This window comes from Tiliqua scincoides, chromosome 3, assembly GCF_035046505.1.
Source record: "Tiliqua scincoides isolate rTilSci1 chromosome 3, rTilSci1.hap2, whole genome shotgun sequence".
Classification (NCBI taxonomy): Eukaryota; Metazoa; Chordata; class Lepidosauria; order Squamata; family Scincidae; genus Tiliqua; species Tiliqua scincoides.
This window is the reverse complement of record NC_089823.1, coordinates 11220995-11247747: the sequence shown is the minus strand read 5'-3', so window position 1 is coordinate 11247747 and position 26753 is coordinate 11220995. Positions and strand designations below refer to the sequence as shown.

Genomic DNA, 26753 nt, shown 5'->3' with positions numbered 1-26753 from the left:
CACAGCCTGCCTCCAAGCGGGCCGCTCAGAGGCCAGGGTTTCCCACTTGTTGAGGTCCATCCCTAAGGCCTTCAGATCCCTCTTGCAGATGTCCTTGTATCGCAGCTGTGGTCTACCTGTAGGGCGCTTTCCTTGCACGAGTTCTCCATAGAGGAGAACTCCATAGAGTTCTCCAAATTTGTATTCATAGTTGCATGAATACAAATTTGTCATTTCATATGATGGAATAAATCATGCAGATTGTGCAACCAAGTTGTGAAAGGAGACAGCAGTAAACATAAGCTATTCAAAAGCTGAACAGATGAGAAGTTGAACCACTTGTTTTACTAAGTAAACTACTCTCATTGAAAAGCAGGAATATAAATTTATGATGATGATGATGATGGAGAGCCACACCTGATATTCTCCTGCTGGGACTGCAAAGGGGCCTGAGGCCCATCTAGTCCAGCTTCCTCTATCTCACAGTGGCCCAGCAGATGCCTCAGGGAGCACAGAAGACACGAGACCTGCATCCTGGAGTCCTCCCTTGCATCTGGCATTCTGGGGGTCACCTGCTTCTAAAACCAGGTGGTTGCACATACTCATCAGGGCTTGTAACTTCTGATGGACTTTTCCTCCATTAATCTGTCCAATCCACTTTTAAACAGCATCTAGGCCAGATGCCATCACCACAATCTATGGCAAAGAGTTCCTCAGACTAACAACATGCTGGGTAAAGAAATATTTGTCTGTCCTAGCTCTCCCAACCCTCCATTTCGGTGGCTGTCTCTGTTTCTGCTGCTGTGTGAGAGGGGAAAGAGTCCCCCTCTGTCCACTCTATCCCTCCCCATCCCCACACCCTGTAGCAAGGAGTTCCACAGACTAATGACGCACTGGGTAAATAAATATTTGTCTCTCCTAGCTCTCCCAACCCTCCATTTCAGTGGCTGTCCCTGATTCTGCTGTTGTGTGAGAGGGGAAAGAGCCCCCCTCTGTCCACTCTATCCATCCCCATCCCCGCACCCTGTGATAAGGAGTTCCACAGACTAATGATAAGCTAGGTAAAGAAATGTTTCCTTTTGTCTGTCCATTTCACACTCTGTTTTAGTGGCTGTCCCCTGGTTCTGGTGTTGTGTGAGAGGGGAAAGAGCCCCCTCTGTCCACTCTCTCCCTCCCCATCCCCACACCTTGTGGCAAGGAGTTCCACAGACGAATGACATGCTGGGTAAAGAAATATTTGTCTGTCCTAGCTCTCCCAAACGTCCATTTCAGTTCTGCTGCTGTGTGAGAGGGGAAAGAGCCCTAATCTGTCCACTCTATCCACCCCCACCCTCGCACCCTGTGGCAAGGAGTTCCACAGACTAATGATACGCTGCGTAAAGAAACGTTTCCTTTTGTCTGTCCATTTCGCGCTCCGTTGTAGTGGCTGTCCCCTGGTTCTGGTGTTGTGGGAGAGGGAAAAGAGCTCCCCCCCCGTCCACTCTATCCACCCCATCCCCGCATGCTGTGGCAAGGAGTTCCACAGGCTAAGCCATAGTTCCTTTGGTCTGTTCTGACTCTCCCGACCCTCAACTTCAGGGGCTGCCCCCCGGCTCTGGTCCTGGTTCCAAGGACCCCATTCCCTCCGAAGCCAGGAGCGCAGAGCTAGCAGTGGAGAGGCGCGCCCGGAGCGCACCAGGTGCCAGCCCGGAAAAGACGCCCGCGGGGCCGAGCCCAGGGCCGGAGGAGGAGGAGGAGGAGGCAGGCTCCCGGGCCCACGTGACAGCAGGGGAGGCGCCAGCCCCGCCCGCCCCCTTGTGCCCAAGTAAGCCCCGCTGCCTGCTGCCCTTCCGCGCGCAGCCATGGCCCGCCCGCTGCCGCTCCTGCTGCCCCTCTGGCTGCTGCTCCTGCAGCCCCAGCTCGGCTGGGCGGACACGCCCGCCAACTGCACCTTCGCCGACCTGCAGGGCACCTGGGTCTTCCAGGTGGGCAGCGGGCAGGGGCCCTCCAACAGCCACATCAACTGCTCCGTCCTGGGTAAGTCGCCGGGCAGGGCGCACCGCGGCCCCTCCCTGCACCCGCCTGGGACTAGAATGGGCCTGACCTGAGCGGACCTGCACAGGTTTGGGCTCTCTTAGGCTACGATCCTAGCCACACTTCCCTGGGAGCAAGCCCCATTGACTAGAATGGGAGTTGCATCTGAGTAGACAGGCAGAGGACTTCTGGGTAGACATGCTTAGGATTGGGCCCTCTTAGGCTGCAATTCTGTCCACACTCAACTGGGAGTAAGCCCCGTTGACTAGAATGGGACATACTTCCTGGTAGACATGCCTAGGATTGGGCTCTCTTAGGCTGCAATTCTGTCCACACTCAACTGGGAGTAAGCCCCATTGACTAGAATGGGACATACTTCCTGGTAGACATGCCTAGGATTGGGCTCTGAGACTGCAATCCTGTTCACACTTAACTGGGAGGAAGCCCCATTGATTATAATGGGGCTTACTTCTGGGTAGACCTGCAGTGGATTGGGCTCTTTTAGGCTGCAGTCCTATCTACATCTAGCAGGAGCAAGCCCCATTCACTATAATGGGACTTACATCTGAGTAGATATGCCTAGGATTGGGCTGCCTTAAGCTGCAGTCCTATGCACGATTGCCTGGTGTAAGTCCCAGTTACTATAAGGGAACTTACTTCTGAGTAGACATGCACAGGAGTGGTCTCTCCAAAGCCTTTCCTGAGAAAACAGGCACAGGTAGTGAAGGGAGGATCCGACCCAGGCACCTGGGCTTGCCTCCTGAAAGATGCCAGTGGTTCCCAAACTTTTTAGCACCAGGACCCACTTTAAAATAATACTCTGTTGGGACCCACTTAGGTTTATCACACTTCTAAAAAAGATACTGAATGAAATTTTTTTTATTTATAAGTAATAATAACCAGAAAGAAATACCCACAAACATTTATCTCCCTATATTTACACAGGCTTGCAAACTGCAGGAGCTGAGCTCTTTGCAGGAAAATTAGCAGCTGCGGTATCTGATTTGTGAACAGCCTTAAGGCTTGAGGCAGTTAGTTACCTGATCTCTCCATCACCCTTTGGCGACCCACCAAAAATCAGATTGTGACCCACCAGTGGGTCCCAACTCACAGTTTGGGAATCGCTGCCCTGTGTAGTGTGTATGGGTCACAGTTGACCCCTCCTTAGATTTTAGTCACTCTTCCAGTAAGGACGAATCAGTAAAGAATCCAGCCAAAGGTGAGACTAATACTACCTATGTGGACTTATCAGGAAGCATTTCCTGTTGAAATCAGTGGGCTTTCCTTTGGGATAGAATTGAAGGGGAAGGTCTCTGTCCTTTTCCATGGAAATGGGTGGGATTTTGGCAGTTCTTACTTTGACTGGCTTGGACTCCTTACCCCTCTCCCTGTTTATAGTGGTTGCCTTGCTTGATTGGATCACAGACCATCTTTCTGGTTTCCAGCAGTGGTCTGCAGGGCCAGATTAACATACCCACATTTTCAGGGGCCCAAACCCAGTGACATCGCTAGCAGGGTTTGGCCTGTCCCGTTGGGCACAAGGGACCCAGGGCAAATGAGAGAGGGTGTCATGAGAGGCAGAGGCTACCCAATACAGGTCCAGCCTATTTATACACGAATTTTTAATACACGGATTTGACTCAACACGAATGGCACCTGCAAATAAGAAGGAATGTGCTGATCCCTGGAGAAGGGGAAAATGCACCCCTTTAAAATCAGTTTAAAAAATTGAACAGTCCTTTAACAATAGCCTCCTTAATGAGAGGGGGGGGGGCTGCTGGCTGACAATCCATCAATTCTTCTCTCTCCAGGTGACCCCTCCCTTCCCCCTGAGAAGGTGAAATAAAGGTGATCCCTTTGCATTGGTGAAAGGAGGGGCTGAGCTCTCAGCTCTTTGTAAGCTCTTGGAGGAGGAGGATTGTCTTGTTAATGACTCTTATCTTACATCACAAAGGTCAGCAAGGCTGTTTTTAAATCACCAGAGCAAAGAAACTTTGTTTTTTAAATTGACTATAGCGTGACTATTGACTATAAAGTGACTATTAAACACTATAGTGTTTTGGCTTTTTTGCCATCCATGTGAGTGCTTGGAATGGAACCCACATGAATAATTAGTCTCAACCTGTATTCTTTTTCTCCCCTTCTTTGCCCTTAACACTGCCCCCATTACTTTTCCAATTAAAATGGAGAAGTTTGCATCAGTACCTGCACCCACAAAATAGCTAAATTCTGCACAAGTAAATGGTGAAATGCACACTTTTTGTTTTGTTTTTCTGTGCAAAAGGTGGGAAGCAAATCCACTGAAATTCTATCCATGCCTACACAGAAGTCTCATAAGCATTTTAGCAAATAAAAAAAAAAGAATTAGTTGACTATGCAAGTAAATAATTTATGCTTTGATATTTATGGGTATTAAAAAAAATTTAGGGCCCCTTTATAACATATTCTACAGCCCCTGCACTAGCTTAATCTGGCCCTATGTTCCTGGGAAGCTCACACACACAGTGTGATGGGCCTTCCTTGTTATATGTCCCAAGTATCTGTAGTCTGAGTTATACAGACTCTATACATGGAGGCTCCATTTAGGTCTAGCTAAGAAGTTTCTTCTACTTTTATGTATGTCAACCATGATTGCTGTACAACACAATCCAAAATCTACGGCTAGTCTGCATATGGGGCTCTTCAATGCCAGGCCAGGTCAAGCTTCTCCAGCTAAATTTCTGGAGCCTGGCCAAGAAAAAGGCTGACAACTCCGCTCAGCATAGGTGTTGCTTGTTTGTGTGCATGTTTAGGGCTTCCAGGAAACTTCTCCAACAAAACCTCTTCTACAAGCACATTTGAGGTTTCTAACGTAACTTTAACCAGCCCTTTCTGAAGCGCTATGGGACTGCCTACTACTTGATCTTCATGCTCTTGTTTGCAGGGGGTGGATTTTTGGTTTCTGCTGATTTGTTTAGTTCCCATATCCTACACTGATTTGGGGGTAGACATGCTGAAGTGGGAGCTGTAGTCCTTGCGACAGTGATGTCCTGGTGACATTGCTCAACCTGCTGTGTGCATTGAGAGTTGGGTTGGTTCCTGTGATTTTCTTTTTTCCTCTTCAAATGTAGGCATAGATATTTCTCTGCTTGACTCATGGTCAGGAGTTCAGAAGATTGCGTTAGAGAGCAAAAACAATGGAACTTCCCCTCCTCACAGCCCTCCCCCAGGGCTAGTCAGCATTTCTGTGGTTAAACTTTTCTTTTGTATAAACTGGATGGCTGAGGTCCTGCAGCTTTCAAGTAGAAGGGAAAACCTTTCTGAGGCCTCGAACCTGTCTGGCTGATGTTCCATTGCCCAGTCCAGTACGTGGTACTTAGACTCCCTCCTCTTTAAGGGAATGACTTCAGGATGGCCATGTTTATAAAGGTTAGAATGGTGAACTATGACAAGGGTTCCCAACCTTGCTTGGTACTGAAACTCACTGGACGGGCTCAGGCCAGACACGGCTTCTCTACCTAACCTACCTTGCAGGGTTGTTCCAAGGTACATTTCTCTGAGCTCCGTGGAAGAAGGGTGGAATATAAATTACAACACTTTTGGGTGGCATGAAAATACAGGCTTCTTTCTTGGAGCCACTGTAGTTAGAAGACTAGTTCCAGCCCGACTGTGTGCAATTAATGTATTTAGTTGCTCCTCTCTCCCTTGTTATATTCTGATCAAAATCTGTATGGCAGAGACTTTCCTTATTTGAAGTAAGGATGCTGAGGTTCTGTTGAAATTGATAGAGCTTGAGTTGGTTGAGAATACAATCCTCAACACATTTGCTCAAGAATAAGTTACGTAAAGATATTTGCTCATGTATAGGATTGCACTAGCTTATCCAGTTGTTTTCAGTGGAACTTAAGTATGAGATAGATTGGCGCCAGAGTGCAGCCTGCCTGCAAGTGTGGCTAGAGAGGGGAAATGCTGAGCAGAGGAAGTAATTTTCAATATAAAGTTGTGTGGGCATTATTAAAAATGACAAGGAAGTGGATTACTTTTAAACCCTGCTGATTTTCAGTGTGAGAGATTTTAAGCATATAATGAATTCTTCTGTTGAAATTGGTGGGTCCTGAAAGTGTTTCACTTAACCTAGATTGTGCCTTAAAACACCTCAAATGTGCGTTTCTTAGGATAAAGCTAGCGCTTCTTGAACTGGGGAGACCCAAAATAAGGTCCCTGCTTGGCCGACAAAGTGAGCTTGGGTCAATCATGCTCTCAATCTAGCCTACCTCAGAGGGTTGTTGAGAGAATACAGTGGGAGGAATGGGCCACTCTTTGGAGAAAGAGGGAGATAAAAATGGAGTAAAATATGACATTTGTGGGGGAGGGGGTTTGCACAGTTTACTTATAGCAGTCCTGATGTGTGTGTCTCCATTTTAGGTCCTGTTGAGAAAAAGGTTACTGTGCACCTTGAAAAGCTTAATGTTGCTCAGGATGACCAGGGAAACTTTGGCACCTTCACCCTAATTTACAACCAAGGCTTTGAGGTTGTGATAAACAGCTACAAGTGGTTTGCATTCTTTAAGGTAATGTGACTTTCTTTTCTTGTATAGTTCTGTGCACCCTTGTATCCCAAAAATATGCTGCAAATCTAAAATATAGCTTCCAAGCCTAGGAATTTCTGGTGAGCGGCTCTGACAAAGTCATTCATGGTAGTTATCCGATTGACAGCTGCCATTTACTTCATTAGTTATTGTCTGTTCTCTCCGTGAGCTGAGGAACAATTGACACTTAATCTTTAGGTATTTCAGGACATAAGAACGTAAAGAACCCTGCTAGATCAGGCCCAATGTCCATCTAGTCCAGCATTCTCCCACAGTGGCCAGTAAGGCACTCCAAAGAAGTTCTTGTGCAGAGCATAAAGGTTATCTCCCTCTCCCATGATTGCTTCTCAGCGGCTGGTATTCAGTGCCAGCTTGCCTCTAGATATGCCAGTTCTCCCCGTAATCTTACCTACCTGCTACCACTGGGTTCACTCTGCATGTTCCTTTTGCTATTTTGTCCCTTTGGTGGCTAAGTCAAGCAGACCTGCACTGGTAAGTTTATTGCTCAGTACCCAGACTGGGGTGGAAGAACCCATGGAAAGAATTTACACATGCACTGTAGTTAAACTTAAGAATGCTTTTGACACCTCTTTATGAAGCCCTGTGCCAAGGTTAGGATTCTGCTTTGTATCTAGATATGTCAATCAGATGCTTCCTTCAGCAGAAGGACAGGGATCTTGTTAGAAACAAGAAGTCAAAATGCACTCCAGGGTTCCAAAACTAGCATCTCTTCCATGCAGCTTGAAGGTCTGTCTTTCTGAGCTAAGGAAGTTGAACAGGCTACAGCAGACCTTAGTTAGAAGATATCTACAATGCAGGTATTGGCAACCTTCAGTCTCGAAAGACTATGGTATCGCGCTCTGAAAGGTGGTTCTGGCACAGCGTCTAGTGTGGCTGAAAAGGCCAATCCGGGAGTGACAATCCCTTCCACACCGGGAGCAAGTGCAGTCTGTCCCTGGTCTGTCTCCCTGGCTATGGGCCTTCCTTCTTTGCCTCTTAGCCTCAGACTGTTGGCAAGTGTCTCTTCAAACTGGGAAAGGCCATGCTGCACAGCCTGCCTCCAAGCAGGCCGCTCAGAGGCCAGGGTTTCCCACTTGTTGAGGTCCATCCCTAAGGCCTTCAGATCCCTCTTGCAGATGTCCTTGTATCGCAGCTGTGGTCTACCTGTAGGGCGCTTTCCTTGCACGAGTTCTCCATAGAGGAGATCCTTTGGGATCCGGCCATCATCCATTCTCACAACATGACCAAGCCAACGCAGGCGTCTCTGTTTCAGCAGTGAATACATGCTAGGGATTCCAGCACATTCTAGGACTGTGTTGTTTGGAACTTTGTCCTGCCAGGTGATGCCGAGGATGCGTCGGAGGCAGCGCATGTGGAAAGCGCTCAGTTTCCTCTCCTGTTGTGAATGCAACTTAATAAGTAAACTGCTGGAAGCTGCAGAGAAATACAAACAACTGAGTTAACAATCCCTGGTTCAAAGGTCACCACTTCCAGGCCTTGGTCTACTGCAGAACCATTCAGATGAATACGGAATTTGATTTCATCAGGAGCGTTAGGGAGCGGTTGACAAGACAGCTGTCCAAATGTCCAGTGACATGAAGGTCAGACTGGTTGAAAACACATCTCTGACTCTGTCTGTCAAAGAATGCCATTGGCTTGTGATGCTGAGAGAGTTAGCAGGCATTATACAGATCAGCTGACTGGGGCTTGTTTTATAGGCCTTTCTAGGTGTGAATGAGATGCGTCTCATTTTTGCAGATGTTAGATGAAGTGGCAAACCTATTAGGAGTTGTATCCCTTCAAGGTACGGGTAGGGGGCTTGCATTGTGGAATGCCCTGCTATACAAAAACGTCCAGCATCTAGAAAACTAGGATGTTGGGATTCAAGTCTGGACTTAAAGCCACCTTCTTGTCTAGATTATTAAAGGTCTTTCTGGACAAAATGCCCCTCTTCTCCTCCTCCCCTGCAGTCAGTGAACTAGAGTCAGAATTACTTAAATTTGAGGGCGAACAGCCACCCTGTGAGGAGTCAAAAGGCCAGTACTGCATCTGGTTTTCAGCATCTCGAAACTGGGTTGATTGGAACCCTGGTGGGTGGTTCCTGTAAGCCAGGCATGAGCATGTAACTGTCTGTGGGGAACTCGGTCTGGATCACTGAGCAAACAGGAACTGTCTCACATGACACCCAAGTTCTATCCCTATCTTGGTCTGGGTGTCAGCAGATAGATGATTATACAAACTGCCTGTTCAGATGAGTTGTATGGAAGACAGAAGCAAAAATTCAGTTAGTATTTCTTTGGGGTGGAGTTAGATAAGAGGTTACAGCACCAGTGTCTCAGACGCACATGTTATTCTGAGTTTGTTTTTGATGTGGGAGAAGAAATTTGAACCCCTGGTTTCTACATTTCTGATAGCACCACTCTCCTTTGCAGGGGAAGGAACAGGCTTTTGCCACAGTGTCTAATAGCCTACATCATCATGTTCATGTTGGCAACCTTAAGTCTCGAAAGACTATGGTATCGCGCTCTGAAAGGTGTTTCTGGAACAGCGTCTAGTGTGGCTGAAAAGGCCAATTTGGGAGTGACAATCCCTTCCACACCGGGAGCAAGTGCAGTCTGTCCCTGGTCTGTCTCCCTGGCTATGGGCCTTCCGTCTTTGCCTCTTTGCCTCAGACTGTTGGCCAAGTGTCTCTTCAAACTGGGAAAGGCCATGCTGCACAGCCTGCCTCCAAGCGGGCCGCTCAGAGGCCAGGGTTTCCCACTTGTTGAGGCCCACTCCTAAGGCCTTCAGATCCCTCTTGCAGATGTCCTTGTATCGCAGCTGTGATCTACCTGTAGGGCGCTTTCCTTGCACGAGTTTTCCATAGAGGAGATCCCTTGGGATCCGGCCATCGCCCATTCTCACAACATGACCGAGCCAACGCAGGCGTCTCTGTTTCAGTAGTACGTACATGCTAGGGATTCCAGCACGTTCCAGGACTGTGTTGTTTGGAACTTTGTCCTGCCAGGTGATGCCGAGAATAGCGTTGTAGGAAAGTTGTTTGCCGGAGTTGCACTAAAGAGGCTCCAGGTACTTGCAGAGAGCGTTTATCCAGAATAGCCTACACTAGTGTCTGATTAGGAGCAGGGAGACCTGGGCAGTGACCCACAGACACATAAGCATAAGGGGTCACCAGTAGCTGAAATTCTGCTCATCCCTCACTTGTTCACTAACCACATTGGGGAATCATGAGAAGAGGCTCGAGCTTGCTGTATGGAAGAACTCTCTCTGAACTACCCTTACAGTACCTGATGCACCCTTATTTTCCTTTGTGGGGAAGACAGGAGCTGCAGCCGTACATGTAAAATGTGCTTGGGCACTACAGAGCTAAGCATGCTTTGACTTCTCTTACTTCTCTTATTGGTGTCTTTGGATTGTATAAAGGCAGCCTGTCCGACCTTGCAGCTCTTGTTTTGTAGTCCGTTTCCTGTTAACGGATTCCTTTTATGTGCTTTGAGAAGGGAATCGGAGGTCAGACAAACGTGTTGCGGTTTCACTATTACTGTAAAACACATGCAGCTATTGCAGTTTCTGCTTTGCAGTGCAGGAAAAGCCATTTGCCCTAATTTAAATTCTCTTCCCACTCCTGCACACTGTCAACCTACAGCTGCATGGTTTTGCCTGATTGTCACGAGGTGTAAGACCTTTGTCACTTCTCTGCTTTGGAAAAGGGTGCAGTTTAGTTCCTGAACCCGATGCCAAAGTAACTCCACTCTGGTGCACTGTGGTGCATCAGCATCAGACTGAGAGCAGTCCAAAGAGGTGGCAGTTTTGGGGTGCCCTTCACCCCGGGTCTGCTGCCACTGCCTTCCTCCAACCTGCCACCAATGTAAACTGCAAATATCTGCCTTCCGCTTAAACAGATCATTCCTCTCTTTAGAGCTAGGGTCTCCAAACTTTTTGGCCAGAGGGCCACATCAAATATCTGTCGTGGTGTGGAGGGCCGGAAAAAAAATTTAAACATAAAATTTAAATAAATAAATTAGTGATGGAACTTAGATGAGTGAATAAATGAATGAATGCGCTCATTCATTCAACCTCTCTGGCCCTCAGAACACCCTCCAGGCACAATCGGAGCACAGTTCTGGTCATGCTCAGTTGAGTGGGCCAGAGGCTTTCAGGGGACAAGAGGTTGGCCGCGGGCTGGAAAGAGGCTTGCTGCAGGTGCATCTGGCCCCCGGGCCGGGGTTTGGAGACCCCTGCTTTAGAGGAAGTAGTTCATTTCCCTCCTTTCCATGCTCCTTGTGCATTGCTGTGAAATCCAGGACTTCTGGGCATCAAGAAGCATGGAAAGAGTTTTGTAGCACAGAGGTGGTGGACTTGCATCATGTCCAGGGGAATGTGCTGTTTAAGCATTTCAGATACATGTCAGGATATTGAACCATAGTTTGATTCTGCTTTGACATCCTGGCAGGTATAGCGAACTTAGTAGTAGTGGTCGGTGGGTCAAAACGTTTTGACAGGAGGGCCGCATCATCTCTTTGACACTGTGTGAGGGGCTGGGAAAAATAATTAATTTACATTTAAAATTTGAATAAATTTGCATAAAGGAATATATTAACGATAGAACTTATACGAATGCATGAAGGTCTCGCAATAGCTCAAGGCCTATAAAAGGCCTTGCACAAAGCGAGGCTGGTTTTGCTCTGTGCCGCTGATGCTTCACGTATGTGAAACAGCAAACAGTGGAGGGAGCCCTTGGCCCGCAGCTCATGCAAGAGGTCGAACAGTCGCCTTCACGCTGAGAACAGTTGTGTTGGCCAGCATGGGCTTCAGCAAGTCTCTGGGGGGCCAGAGGCTCATTGGAGACCAGGAGCTCCCCTTGGGCTGGATTGGGGGTCCCTGGGGACCGCAAATGGCCCCTGGGCTGAGGTTTGGGCTCGCCTGCATTAGGTCAACTGAAGTGGTCACCACCGGTAGTAGATCTCTACCTGTCTCTGTCCACCTACTTGCCTTCACTCCTCCTCCTCCCCCCACTCCCTGGTTTGGGAAAGGGAGAGAGAGAAAGAAATGTGGAGGGGAGGAGAATGGAAGGAGCATGTGCTGGCACATCATCAGGTAAGAGGGCAGCATCTGGCAAACTGCCTGAGGCATCAGGGGGTCTTAGATCAGCCTGGGTGGAGCACAGGTTTTGCATGCAGAAAGTTCCTCATAGGGCTGGAAACCAGCCTAGAACCTTGGTGAGAGACTGTCAACCAGTCAGACAATCCTGACCTAAGTGGACACAATATCTGACTTAATATAAGGCAGGTTCATTTGTTCACAGTTTATCCACTCCATAAATCAGAGCTGTTGTTTGAAGAACTAGGATTCCTTCCTTTTAAACAGGCACATGATGGAGGAAAGAAGAAGGGAGACTAGGGACTCGGTGTTCAGCCCTGATAAACAAAGAGTTTATCAGCAGTTGTAAGAAAACTTGAATGTAATGGACTGGGCCAGAGCTAAATCTGAGTGCATAAGTATCCTGGCTTCTGTGCAGTAGTGTTTGAACCATTTGTGTAAAATATGTAATATCTAATCTGTGCTGTTGTTTTTTCTTCCCAGTATGAAAAGGATGGCCTTAATGTAACCAGTTATTGCCATGACACTTTACCAGGATGGGCGCATGACGTGTTAGGTCGTAACTGGGCATGTTTCGTGGGACATAAAGTCTCGCCTTCTACCTCTGGAGTCCATGAGAATCAGCTGCCTCTTCAGAAGTCCCCTGGAAGGTGAGCAGAAGTAATTGTTGCTTTGTTTGGTGAACAGTAGAAGATGCAGTTCCTACCGAGGGTCAGTTAACTGAGAAGATGCAGATTCATCAACAGGCTTTCCTATGAGCGATCAGGAGCATTTATTTTTCATTATAGATATGTGACATCAGTACAGAGAACCTCTGTACCAAGGTGTGTATATTTTTAGGAGAAATAAGAAGGTTCCTGCGCTGGAGGTTCGGTGCTCTCTAACAGATGGGCTTCCATGAGAACAGAGGGTTTTCTCTGGATGTAGAATATCCCACCATGTTAAATCCTCGGGGGGGGGGGGGACTGTCAGAAAGCTTCTTGAACCATTATAATGTGCCTCATTGTGCAAAGGAAGCAGCCAAGCCAGAAGCATTAAACATGGGTGCTTAACTATTGGGTTTCACAAGAGTGGGTTGGGTACACTTTGAGGCTACTGCTGCAAATAGACATTGGCCAATAATCAACACCTTAAGTTGCAATACCCATATTGCGCTATTGCATCCAGACTGGATAACTTTTTTTTTTTTTTAGGCTTTTGCAAGGCCAATTCCTGTGTTTCATTTTAATTTGTACTGACTTTAAAGTCAGTATTGCGTAACGGATAATATAGTTGCTTATAAACTGAATAGATCACTTCAGTGCTAATATTAACAATGTATGAGGCCATAAACCTGTTGTGTCCTTGAGACTTTGAGTTATTAAAGAGAAGCAGAGCAATCTTAAAAAAGGGGGGGGGATGTACTTCAAAATGCTAATAGCTTTGATTTAAAATGGCTTCTGCAATACAGCCACTACAAAATGATTCCAGCTTTTAACGTAAAACTCAGGATTGGAGTTCAATCCTATAACCACTACACCACCACCACCACCTTCCCCATGCTGGTACAGCACCGAAAAGGTGTATGCTGTGTCCAGTGCGCCCAGAGGAGGAAGAGTGGATTGGGGCTTCACAGCGGAAAGGAATTATTGTTTCCTGAAATGACCATTTCCGAGTAAGAGTTGCTTTTGTCCCCACCCCCATTACTGTTCTGAATGTATTGATTTTTAAGTTGAATTTCATAGATCTGAATACTGGCCATTCTCGGTATTTTCAATCTTGTCACAGGGAGCTAGAAACCTGATTAGAATTGTGCAGGCTTTGGGCTTGCAGGATCTGTTGTCTTCTGAGGTTCACCACCCTGAGGACTAAGAGGGAAGGTTGTGGCTTGGGATGATGGAGTTCACGGTTCTTCTGCATCAGTCTTGTCTTGGGTGTCCTCCCTCCCTCCCCCCCCCCGAGCTACGTCACTTCACTTGCTATAACTTAAAAACTTGAGAGTTGGAAATCTTTGCTAATCTACTGCAGATCATCCAGTGATCAACCAATACAGCCTGATCTACCTTTTCTGCCCACCTCCAGTGTAAGGAATAGTAGTTGGACTTTGTATCCCTTGCATTTCATCTCTCTTGGCTATTCAAGTCGCTGAACCTAAGGTCAAGTGTGTATAACTGTGTTTATACATGCTCTTCCACTCTTCCCCTTGCCTCTGTTTCCAAATCTCTGTCAAAATCTACGTTGAAAGCTCCTTGGGGCAAGGACCTTTCATATGTCAGACTGATCAAGCACCAGCATAGTAATAGTATATAGTAATAGAGATAGTAAATAGTAATAGAGAATGATTTTGCATTGCAGAGGAGTGGGGAGGGGTTTGCGGATGGATTTTGAGAAGTGGCCTGTAATGGTAGTAATTATTTGAGTCCGAGGATAGTTACTACAATAGCTTTAAGTCCAAGCTTCTACTATGTGGTATTTAACTTGACTGCAGATATCTGCGGAGGCCTTTTGTATCCAGTGTCGACTTTGTGAAAGCAATCAATGCCGTTCAGAAATCCTGGAAAGCAAAAATCTACAAGGAATATGTAGGCCTCACCTTGGAAGACCTCACGAGGAGATCTGGTGGGCTCAATTCCAGGATTCCCAAGTAAGAGAGTGTTGCTTACTAAGGAAGGTAACAAAGAATGTTGCTTGTATAGTGGGTCCTGGATATTGTCTTAACATTTTGTTTTTGCCTAGTTCTTCCTGAAGTGTTAAAACCATGTTTGGGCTCTGCCATTTCAGAGGGAGGCTTGAGGTTTGAGTTTTCCTCACTGCAAATGAAACTGACATGTTGGAGAGCAGGCGAGGCCAGTGGTTCTCAGACTTTTAGCACTGGGACCCACTTTTTAGAATGAGAATTTGTCAGGACCCACCAGAAGTGATGTCATGACCAGAAGTGACATCATCAAGCAGGAAATTATTAAACAATCCTGGGCTGCAATCCTACCCACACTTACCCAGAAGTTAGTCCCATTTACTAATTAATATTGATGATCATTAATCATCAATAATCATTAAAATCATTAATTTGTGTACCTTGGCTCAACGATCTCCGACACTCTTTCTCTCGATACCGAGCAAAACAAATGCATCGGTAAAGCAGCTACCACGTTTTCCAGACTCACAAAGAGAGTCTGGTTCAACAAGAAGCTGACGGAACATACCAAGATCCAGATCTACAGAGCTTGTGTCCTGAGTACACTTCTGTACTGCAGCAAGTCATGGACTCTTCGCTCACAACAGGAGAGGAAACTGAACGCATTCCACATGCGCTGCCTCCGACGCATCCTCGGCATCACCTGGCAGGACAAAGTTCCAAACAACGCAGTCCTGGAACGTGCTGGAATCCCTAGCATGTATGCACTGCTGAAACAGAGACGCCTGCGTTGGCTTGGTCATGTCATGAGAATGGATGATGGCCAGATCCCAAAGGATCTCCTCTATGGAGAACTCGTGCAAGGAAAGCGCCCTACAGGTAGACCACAGCTGCGATACAAGGACATCTGCAAGAGGGATCTGAAGGCCTTAGGAGTGGACCTCAACAGGTGGGAAACCCTGGCCTCTGAGCGGCCCGCTTGGAAGCAGGCTGTGCAGCATGGCCTTTCCCAGTTTGAAGAGACACTTGGCCAACAGTCTGAGGCTAAGAGGCAAAGAAGGAAGGCCCATAGCCAAGGAGATAGACCAGGGACAGACTGCACTTGCTCCCAGTGTGGAAGGGATTGTCACTCCCGGATTGGCCTTTTCAGCCACACTAGATGCTGTGCCAGAACCACCATCCAGAGCGCGATACCATAGTCTTTCGAGAGTGAAGGTTGCCAACTATATTTGCCCATTTACTATATCGTTATCCCCAGTGTCTCTTTTTAGTTTTTTTAATGTAGAGGGGCTTTTTCATATTGGAGTTTTCAGTCGGTCCGTCAGTCTGAAATAGTATAGCCCAGACACTGGTTTACTGCCTCAGTAACAACCCTCAGAGGCAACCCCCCCCCCAGTTCTTGAAAGAGCTGTGATGATGGAGCCAACAGAGCCCAAGACCTTCACAATTCACAAGAGAGGATGCAAAATGGTGGCAGGGATTTCTGTTGGGTGGAGGCAGATGGGGTGAGGCAGAAAAATAGTGCCACATGCCTGTTGATTAAAACTTGAATATTGCAGTGGATGAGCTATCTTTCTGTTTTTTGTGAAAGAGCAGCATCCAAGTATGTAACTGCTTTTCTGGGTTGAATCAAGGCTCATCTTGTTAGCAGAGCAGAAGGGCAACTTCCTAACTCACTAGCTTGTACTAGAGGGAAAGTATTTGGTGGAGTAAGAAGTATCTAGTAGTTCTAGTAGTAGTAGCAAGGGTGCACAATCCTTTGGTCATTATGACTTTAAGTAGGGGCTGCTATTCTGGCAGAAGTTTCTATCTGACAAGATCTCTGTAACACTGAGGGCTGGTTAACCTACTTGCAGCCCAAAGACTGGACAAGCAGTAGAGTAGCAGACTTATGTGTATTCTCCACACCCACCATGCCCTATGTGGTAGGAGCATTTGGAGACGCATCTAGTTTTCACTATCTTTCCCTCAAAAAGGTTAGTGTCGCGGTACATGCAAGGTATTGCTGAATGTGGATGCAAGACCACCAGCTAGGGTGAAATTAAATGAGATTTGAATTTATGAATGTAGCAGAGCCCATTAACTCCTAGATTGCTGCACTGCCCAGAAACTTATCAGCCACTGAATCATCACAGAGGAAGCATCTGCCCCCCGTGGTGGTGGTCAAACTTAGCCAAAATGTATAAGAGGAAAAGTCCCAGGACAAAGACAGAATAGAGTCTTAAGCTGCTGGGCTCTCTTCTAATTGTCCCTTTTGTACGGTACTGGAAATTGCAGTGTCAAGTATGTATTCTGTTCTTGTAGGCCAAAGCCCTCTCCTCTCACTGCTGAAGTGCTTGCAGAAGTTTCCAGTCTCCCTGACTCCTGGGACTGGAGGAATGTGCATGGTGTTAATTACGTCAGTCCTGTACGAAACCAAGGTAAGGATGTGCTGTTACTGAAATGGTGCGCAAAACATGTGGAATATACATCTCCGCAGGACTGAGTGTCCGTTTTGAGGCAGCCCTTGTCAAAGTGACCTCTGCCTACTGCCCACTGTAGTAGTAGACGCAAGTGTTTCATTCTTGGTTGTTCAGCAGTGTCAGTGGCTTTCTCGCTGATGGTTGCTGCTTGCCAGAACTCTTGGAGAACTATTATTATTAGAGAACTATTAGAACTATTAGAGAAATATTAGAACTATTACCTATTAGAGTTGCGTGGATGAGATTACAAAACAGATCAACTCTGAGAACAATGATTAGCTAATACTTCTTCGGTGCTCCCCTACCTTGCCAGGCACTTGGTGCAGGACATAATCAAACAGATAACAGTGTCTTAAGGGATGAGTGGGAAGCTTTCGGTCTGACTTTGATAAATGACAAAAGGACAGCCTTGTACGGCAAAGAAATAAAATCAGTATTTACATGGCACGCTCCTTGCACAGTGCAGACTGAATACACTTTGAATACAAGGTTAACATCTCAGAATGAGGAAACAGCCAATAAAAATCCTGTATCAACTAAAATTAAGGCTGCAACCCTATACACCCTTTCCTGGGAATTGGCCCCATTGAACAGAATGGGACTTGTTTCCTGTTAGACGTGCATAGGGTTGTGCTGTAAAAACATTAAAACCCAAATTCAGCATAATATAGTACACCGTGCAAAATTTATTGCAAATAAATTATGATCTATAACAGTCTGAGGCAAAGAGGCAAAGAAGGAAGGCCCATAGCCAGGGATACAGACCAGGGACAGACTGCACTTGCTCCTGGTGTGGAAGGGATTGTCACTCCCAAATTGGCCTTTTCAGCCACACTAGACGCTGTTCCAGAACCACCTTTCAGAGCGCGATACCATAGTCTTTCGAGACTGAAGGTTGCCAACAATAGTAGTAACATACAATGAGCTTCGTACAATACAAGAGGTCTCTACCTGTCAATAAACAAGACAAGAGTTCAGTCTACACTAAGTACAGCCAGTTCAAAAGATCACTTTTTTTAATTGAATAAATTGGCTATGTAACAATAGGCTGTAAATCCAGATTCATACTCTTTTCATCCTTTACTCCAGTCTAGTGATTGGGATTAGAGTGGTTTTATAGTGAGATGTGTTTTGTTGTGTGATGTTTTACATTTTTTTACTTATCAGTTGCTATAGCCCATCCCTTAACCTATAGGTTCTTTCACTGGGAAACAAGACAAAAATATCTAAAATCGATAGAGACTCACACAACTGCATGCAAAGCTATGAAAAGCCCCGCTGGATGGGATCACAACTGAATCTGATCCAGCCTTCTGATTCTCACATTGGCCCAACAGAAACATCCCAGAGAGCTAACAAGTGGGGTATGAAGGCAGTAAGCCTATCCCTATTGTTTGTTCCCAAATCCTGGAATTTAGAGGTAGGCTTCCTCTGTACATGGAAGTTCCACTTAGCTGTCATGGGTTTATTCACCCATTGAACTGATGGCTGATCTATATTGACAGTATAGTCAGTTTCTAGATCTGGGATTTTGGAAATGTTAAAGAAATCTGGCTTTAACTGGAAAACATCAAGAACAAAGCTGTAGATGCAGGTTGATTTTGATAACGTCACTGCCCATGACACAGTGTGGATTGTTCATGTGACTGCAGGAGAAGATGAACTCTTACCTTTGGGGATGGTGAATTCTTGTCAAATGTCTTTGTGTCAGTTGACTCTGTTGAGAAATCTTGTTTGGGAACTACCTCACCGCTTGTAATACAGCCTTGGAGAATCTGCTGGAAGATAAGCCTAGTTGGAAAGAGAATAGACTTCCTGAATCATCTGTTTCTAAGAGCACCTGATGCCTTTTTTAATCAGTCTTTATGGTTTTTTGTGATCTTGTTTGACCATGGAGTGAGCAGCCTTTAATACAATTTAAACTCCGTTGCAAGTGAATTTGTGGGGAACTTAGCAAAGCTGCCACTTCTATAAATTAGCTTAGATTGCCTCTGATAACTCTGGTCCATCCGTCCCGTGTCAATACATGCCTAGTTAGTAAAAGAATGTACCTCTGTACTGGAAAGCCAATTAATTCAGCTGAGATGAGGGGGGGAAGTTACCATTGTAGCCGATTTGTGTGCCTCTGCAAGATGAGTTGGGACACCTAGTAGCTTGTTGCAACTTGACATTTTGTGAGTTAGGAGGAGAAGCCCAAAAGGGAATGCCATCCTCCTTAACTTGGAAGGAAATTGGGAACAGGAATCCAGGCTTGAATCCAGCTTGTGGCTTGGTTGGAAGCATTTCCAGACCTGCTGGTTCCTGGCAGATTCCAGGAATATGTGAAAGGTGAGTATAGTGTAGTTTGGGGCCATAGTTCAGTGATGGAGTATAAGGTAGTGTGTTCTTCACAGCCACAAGGTTCAATCCCTGGCATCTCCAGGTAGGGCTGGGGACCTGCTGTTGGTCAGTGTAGACCAGGGGTCAGAAACCTACAGCCTGCATCCAGCCCACCAGCCAAGGTCCAGCCGGCACAGAGCTTGACTTGGGAGTCTTTGCCTCCAGCCCAGTTTGCCGTGCACCAGACAGGGAATGACAGAGCCACCAGTTCGGGCTGGCAGAGTGCAGCCCAAAGCCCAAAGCTGAGCTCTGTGCTGGCCACTTCTGGGTGCTCGGCAACCTGGAAGTTTGGTGGTGACATCATTGGTGTCATCATGATGACATGGAAGTTTGGTGGTGACATGATGGTGTCATCATCATGATGACATCATTGCTGAACATTCAGCCCTTTTAAAGAAAAAGGTTGCCGAACCCTGCTGTCGTCGGTACTGACCTAGGTGGACCAGTGGCCTGACTCTGGCTGTTCAAGAAAGGTTTCCATGCTTTTCAAAAGTGAAACACATTTGAGACCAGTGTTCATCAGCCTGTGAATCGGGACCCCAGTGGGGTTGTGAGGCTTCATTTTGGGGGTAGTGGCAAACTTTTCAAAGCTGTGCAAGAGAGGACTTGGGTCCAATCCAGTTACGGTACTGCCTTATCAAAACGGAGTTCTTGATATTAGCCTGTACAGCCTCTTCTGCTGTTTTGCTCTGCAGCTCCGAAGGCTGGCTCTGCTCAGTTGCTACCTCACAGGGTTGTTATGAAGACCCAAGAGGTAGGGGAAGGGGGGTGAGGGGTGGGCAGCATAGGGGATGCGCAGGGCAGGTTCAGCTGTGGGTCCCTAGTATCTTGATTGATTGGGGGCTGTTGCATGAAAAAGGTTGAACACTGCTGTTTTAGAGCAAAACGGAGTAAGCTTTTTTTTCACCACCCCCTCTCTCCCCACAAAACTGGCCACCCACTCCTGCTTTGCCACAACAAGAGATAGTTTTTCTCCTTAGTGCCTCTCCAAGATCATAATGCCCTTTCTTTCGGAACTGTGGGCAAGGTACTCGGAACAAGCCTAGGGTGAAAGAGAGGTAGAATTAACTGCTCCCCAGCCATCAGAGCTCCTTATTGTACTATAGTAGTGCTGCTGTTGGCTTTCAAAAGTTCTTGCTGAGTTACAGGAAATTCTGAGGGTGGACAAGGAGGAACCGAGTGATATCTCTGGTGTGAGGCTGTCACGTTGGGGAAAGAGTGGTGGGTGGTTGTGTTCTCTTTCCCCCTCGTTGCTAAGCAGTTCAAGCATTAAATGCTTAAGTGCCTCTTTAAAGGCAGAATATAACACTGCTCCTTAGGAGTTCATGGCAAAAAAGGAAAGTTGTCCAGTCGTGTAAATGGTAGGATGGGTGATGTAGGCTCTGAAATGAACTCTTTCCAGAAATTGCTAATATGTAATAAGAACATAAGAAAAAGATCAAGCCAAAGGCCCATCTAGTCCAGCTTCCTGTATCTCACAGTAGTAATCAGAGTGGTGAGCAAGCCACGTGGCCTCCATAATGAAACTGCCTTATATCACCTGAGACCATCTAGGCCCTGCTTGAACTGAAGATGCCAGGGATTGAACCAGGAACCCTCTGCATGTAAAGCATGTATCCTAAGAAATTTCCCCTCCTTTCATCCCCTGCATGTGTGCGAAAGAAGCTAAAGGAAGGCAATTCAGCAAACAGAATTCAGTCCTGTTTTTAGAGTCGTGGGGAAGGTGTTGCTTTTTTCTGGTTCCTATTCCTCAAGGTTTTAGAGAAGAGTTTGATTTGATCACACGGGCAAACAGCACCTGTTGGGCTTGGACTGTTGGTCCAATTCAGGTGGGACTCGCTGCATGCTCTGGAGTTATCTCCTAGCTTCAGATCTCCACTTGTAAATTGGAAGTGAAAGAAGTCAGCCACACGAAGTGGTTTGTGACGGCAACCTCAAACACTTTGCAAATGTTGAGGGCAGGCAGGTAATCTCACTGGGTTTTTGCATCAGGAGTGTCTGAATGTTCCAGTCCTGGTTGACAGCATACATATGGCTGAATGACCTGTCCGCAGTGGACATTGAGTGGCAGGAAGTCAGACTGGAGTAGTTGGTCATGTAGGGGCTGCCTCTGATGTGGGTGGGTGGGCGCGCAGACAGGCCCCTTGGGCCCATGAGAGCCTTTAATGAAATGGCCAGTTCTGGTCGCTGCATCTCAAAAAAGACATAGTGGAAATGGAAAAGGTGCAAAAGAGAGCGACTAAGATGATTACTGGGCTGGGGCACCTTCCTTATGAGGAAAGGCTACGGCGTTTGGGCCACTTCAGCCTAGAAAAGAGGAGCCTGAGGGGGGACATGATTGAGACATACAAAATTATGCAGGGGATGGACAGAGTGGATAGAGAGATGCTCTTTACACTCTCACATAACACCAGAACCAGGGGACATCCACTAAAATTGAGTGTTGGGAGAGTTAGAACAGACAAAAGAAAATATTTCTTTACTCAGCGTGTGATTGGTCTGTGGAACTCTTTGCCACAGGATGTGGTGATGGCATCTGGCCTGGACGCCTTTAAAAGGGGATAGGACAAGTTTCTGGAGGAAAAATCCATTACAAGCCATGTTGTGTATGCGCAACCTCCTGATTTTAGAAATGGGTTATGTCAGAATGCCAGATGCAAGGGAGGGCACCAGGATGAGGTCTCTTGTTATCTGGTGTACTCCCTGGGGCATTTGGTGGGCCTCTGTGACATACAGGAAGCTGGACTAGATGGGCCTATGGCCTGATCCAGTGGGGCTGTTCTTATATGAGATGCTGCAGCAGTTCTCTCCTGGCGCATGTTTTGGGAGTTACAGTGTCTCAGAGGTGCCTGGTGGTGATTTATGACTGGTGGTTGTTTTCCTCAGGGAACTGTGGTAGCTGCTATGCTTTTGCTTCCATGGCCATGCTAGAGGCCAGGATTCGTATCCACTCCAACAACACCCAGACTCCAGTGCTGAGCCCCCAACAGGTGGTTTCCTGCAGTGAGTATTCTCAAGGTAAGCAACACACCAGTTGATGTTCTACAAGAGTCACAGGTTGAAGTTCAGAGGTGAGGGGTGAAGGGCCAGCAGGATTGGCTCCTTGCATTGACTGGCTCCTACATGAGCAAAAGGCTTTGTAACCTTTTCTCCCTCAGCGAGAACCTCCACAGAACCTTTGCTGGTTTTTTCCCCCTTTCCTCCTTTATGTACTTGAGGGCTCATTTTAATTTTGTCACTTGGCTGGTGCACAGAAGTGAACCCCTTCATTTCAAGGAAGATGATGTCAGTAAATAAAATTAAAATATAAATCACTAACACTTTATAGAATTAAAGTAAAACATAGATGGGTCTGTGTTCTCAAGGAGCTTACTGTATAAAAATGTATATTGGGGGACGCAGCAGAGGTCAAGTACTGGCAGAGAATGTAAAGAAATTTCATATGCAGGCATGCCCCTGTATCCATGGGGGTTCTGTTCCGGAACCCTGCCCCAAGGTTAATTGAAACTGCAGATACCAGGGGATGCCCCACACCCTCCAGAGATGAAGGGAGCTGAACTCTCCTAGACTCCAGAGGGTCTTCAGAAGCCACGCGCGGCTGTTGCAGGCCTCAGAATGACTCTAACAAGGCAAAAACTGTGTCTCCCCAGGCTTCCCCCGGCCTCCCAATGTCTTTTGAGGCATTAAAAACACCCGTTCCTGTTTTGATAAGGAAACTGGAAGTGGTGTTTTTTTGCCTTGTTAGAGTCATTGAGACCCACAATGGCTGTGGGCAGTTGCGCATGGCCTTGGTGGGTCTCAGAAGACCCTTGCTCCCTTCGCCTCCGGAGGGGTCCCGTGCAGGGGGGCGGAGCCAATCCACAATTAAGTGAAACCGTGAATACAGGATCTGTAGATACAGGCCCCCCCCACCCCGTACTTAGAACAGGGTCGTGCTCCTTTTTTCATGAATCATTTGTTCTATAAGCCGTCCTTTTTGTTTTCTGCAGTCCTGGTACTCTCAAGTCTCTGGGGAGGATAAAAATATTAATAAATAATCCTTGTAAGAAGACAATTTCTTTTTCTTTTTTTTTTAAGGTTGTGACGGAGGATTCCCTTACCTCATTGGTGGAAAATATACTCAGGACTTTGGAGTGGTTGAGGAGGAATGCTTCCCTTACGTAGGCACTGATTCCCCTTGCACTCTGAAGCAGAACTGTTACCTGTACTACACCTCTGACTACTTCTATGTTGGGGGCTTCTATGGTGGGTGCAACGAAGCCCTGATGAAAATTGAGCTTGTGAAACATGGCCCGATGGCTGTTGCTTTTGAAGTGTATCCTGACTTCATGCACTACAAAGGAGGCATCTACCACCACACAGGGTTGATGGATCCTTTCAACCCCTTTGAACTGACCAATCACGCGGTCCTCCTTGTTGGTTATGGTAGCGATCCAAGTAGTGGTGAACAGTTCTGGATAGTGAAGAACAGCTGGGGAACCGCCTGGGGTGAGAATGGTTTCTTCAGGATCCGTAGGGGCACTGATGAATGTGCAATAGAGAGCATTGCAGTGGCTGCCACCCCTATCCCCAAAATATAGCATTAGTAGAACTTTGGGTAGCATCCAGTGTGGAGGTGCATGTCCACCATTAAAATGTAACAGCTGAGGATTATATAGTTCGGTCAGACCTTGGTACCAAAACCTGTGGATAAACAAATCTGTGACTCCATAGGACTGCAGAGGCCTTTATGGGCCTCAGAAAGGCCCCCAGAGGTGGCCAGAAGTGTCATGATAGCACCTCCAGAGGCCTTGCTGAGACTCGCAGAGGCCATGTGTGGCATCTGCAGGCCTCAGAAAGGCTCCCAGATGTGATCGGAGCACATACCCGGTTGCAACTGGTAGCTCAGGTTCAGCTTGCATCATGGGTTTGGAACCCACAGTTAGTTAAAACTGTGGGTCCTGAATCCACGTATATGAAGGCGGGACCTATATAGATGGATAATATTACTGCATCCCTTTTTACAGCTTCAGAGAATGATCTTAGAGAGCATTTGGCAGAAGCTGAATAACGCATCTTGAATGTTTTGATTTGTAGCCACTGCGGAGTAGGGAAGAGTGGAGATCTTGAACCATGCCAAACTGTGTTTGAATGGTTGCTCTGCCACAAAGCTTGCTAGCAGCCCTGGTCAGGCACTGTAGCTTACCTCAGACAATATGCTAAGCCAGCGGTGTTCAAAGGGCCGACCGCTGTGGACCAGGAATGTGTTCCCCGGCATGGATCTCACTTTGCATTCTGGAGCGCCGCGCAACTGCGAGTCCCGAGATAGGGACGATGCGACGCTCTGGCCTGTTGCAGCTATGGTGCAGTGTCCCAGCAGGCTCTGTAATCGAATTTCCACAAAGATGTGGTAGGCCAGAGCAGAGCATTGGCCCGATTTCAGGACTGACAGTTGCATGGCACTCCTGAACAAAACACTCTGGTCACAGGAGGGACTGGTTCGACTTAACACTGGATCCAGCCCTCGGGCTGGGGTTCGCCCAACCCTGTGCTAAGCCATAGTTAGGGCACTTTAGTGTACCTTGGTGCAATGACTCAACTAGCAAGCCATTGATTGTGATTGGCTGGCAAACCCAAATTGGAGAACACAGTTTGCCCTAAGTTTGACATAGTGTTCAAATTGGCAAACACAGAGCGTGCAGCTGAAACAAAAATCATTAAAACAACAGACATAGCCTTATGACCAAAACCAGCAGCAGTAGACCCAACAAGTGACCATAAACTGCAGCTTTCTTGTACCTTTGAAAGCTCAGGCCTTGGTTTGCTGAGATAATTGAGCTGAGCCTAACCCTTAGCTTTATGAAGAAAGGGTGGGAAACAATGAAGTCAGTTTGATGTTTACAATCTAGCAGTAAGTTCTCTAATCATTAGAATTTGCAATAACTCTGGATATTTGCAATATGATCCCCGTTCCTCTCTCTCCTTGTTGAACAATCCCTTTGCTCTTCTGCAAGAAATTATTTTAATACGTCGTACGCTTATTTTTTTAAAAAAAACACAACACCAATCACTGTGCCTTACAAGGAAAATGAAGCAATCATTATTTGAAAGTTGTGAACATGCCACATGATTGTACTGTGACATTTGTTGAAAGGGAAATTCTCTAACTCTTCTCTTTAGCAAGCTAATGCACCTGACCTCTCGGAATGTTAATGTTCATTTGACATTCATTTTTAATGGCATTCTTTTATTCAGCGCAGGACTCGCTTCGTTTGATTGTTTACGATTTTGTATGCGATTCTGAAATTTAAAAAAATCAACCTCTGTTACTGCAGGAGTTCTTTAACCATGCAGCCTTGTGTGTTCTTTTAAAACCTGGTTTTTTTTGGGGGGGGGGGGGGTTGGAAGGAGAGACATGGATCTTGCCAGTGGCATAGCTAGAGGGGGGGGTAAATACTTCAAAATGGTTCTTCAACCACCACAAGAATCTCACTTTGTTTGGGCCTCTTCAGCCTAGAGTTTGGGCCTCTTCAGCCTAGAAAAGAGACGCCTGAGGGGGGACATGATTGAGACATACAAAATTATGCAAGGGATGGACAGAGTGGATAGGGAGATGCTCTTTACACTCTCACATAACACCAGAACCAGGGGACATCCACTAAAATTGAGTGTTGGGCGGGTTAGGACAGACAAAAGAAAATATTTATTTACTCAGCGTGTGGTTGGTCTGTGGAACTCCTTGCCACAGGATGTGGTGATGGCGTCTGGCCTGGACGCCTTTAAAAGGGGATTGGACAAGTTTCTGGAGGAAAAATCCATTACGGGTTACAAGCCATGATGTGTATGTGCAACCTCCTGATTTTAGAAATGGGCTATGTCAGAATGCCAGGTGTGAGGAAGGGCACCAGGATGCAGGTCTCATTATCTGGGGTGCTCCCTGGGGCATTTGGTGGGCCACTGTGAGATACAGGAAGCTGGACTAGATGGGCCTATGGCCTGATCCAGTGGGGCTGTTCTTAGGTTCTTAACTACAATTCCCAGGAAGCCTTGCAGGTCTCTTGTTATCTGGTGTGCTCCCTGGGGCATTTGGTGGGCCGCTGTGAGATACAGGAAGCTGGACTAGATTGGCCTGTGGCCTGATCCAGCGGGGCTGTTCTTATGTTCTTAAACTACAATTCCCAGGAGGCCTTGCAGGTCTTGTTGTCTGGTGTACTCCCTGGGGCATTTGGTGGGCCGCTGTGAGATACAGGAAGCTGGACTAGATGGGCCTATGGCCTGATCCAGTGGGGCTGTTCTTATGTTCTTACGTTCAATGCGCTGTGTAAGTGGCCCCTCTCACTCACGGTTGGAACCATTTTGGGCAGAGACCGCAATGCACAGGTGCTTGCCATTCATCGAGCACCTGCATGTTGCTATCGCTGCCCAGGATGGCTCTAACGGTGAGTGAGAGGGGCTGCTTACACCATAAATTGTGGTGCCTGATATACTTGGCGTCACCTCTAGCTACACCACTGGATCTTGCGTCATTCTTGGAGGCCTTTGTTTTCAATGGATCCCACTATGCTCTTAGGACTGTGAGGTCTGAGCCTGTGCAGACACCTTGTTCTCAATCAGACCACTGGTCATACCTTGCTTGCTCTTGTCTCTTCTGCCTGGTAG

General features: G+C 46.9%; 1 protein-coding gene across 1 annotated transcript; it reads left to right on the top strand.

Moving 5' to 3' along the window:
* Positions 1–1772: 1772 nt before the first annotated feature.
* On the top strand, positions 1773–25445 carry CTSC (cathepsin C). The gene is made up of 7 exons (XM_066619712.1): positions 1773–1995; positions 6397–6542; positions 12144–12310; positions 14128–14283; positions 16579–16694; positions 22002–22133; positions 23193–25445. Exons 1-7 carry the CDS (start codon positions 1821–1823, stop codon positions 23693–23695), a joined length of 1395 nt encoding a protein of 464 aa, XP_066475809.1. The 5' UTR covers positions 1773–1820; the 3' UTR covers positions 23696–25445.
* The last annotated feature ends 1308 nt before the right edge of the window (positions 25446–26753 follow it).

Bases quoted from the DNA above. Each gene is read 5' to 3' on its own strand.
- CTSC (XM_066619712.1), top strand. From the start codon at position 1,821: ATGGCCCGCCCGCTGCCGCTCCTGCTGCCCCTCTGGCTGCTGCTCCTG. The intron at 6,543-12,143 runs GTAATGTGACTT...TTTTCTTCCCAG, and splicing joins AGTGGTTTGCATTCTTTAAG to TATGAAAAGGATGGCCTTAA. The intron at 22,134-23,192 runs GTAAGCAACACA...TTTTTTTTTAAG, and splicing joins CTGCAGTGAGTATTCTCAAG to GTTGTGACGGAGGATTCCCT.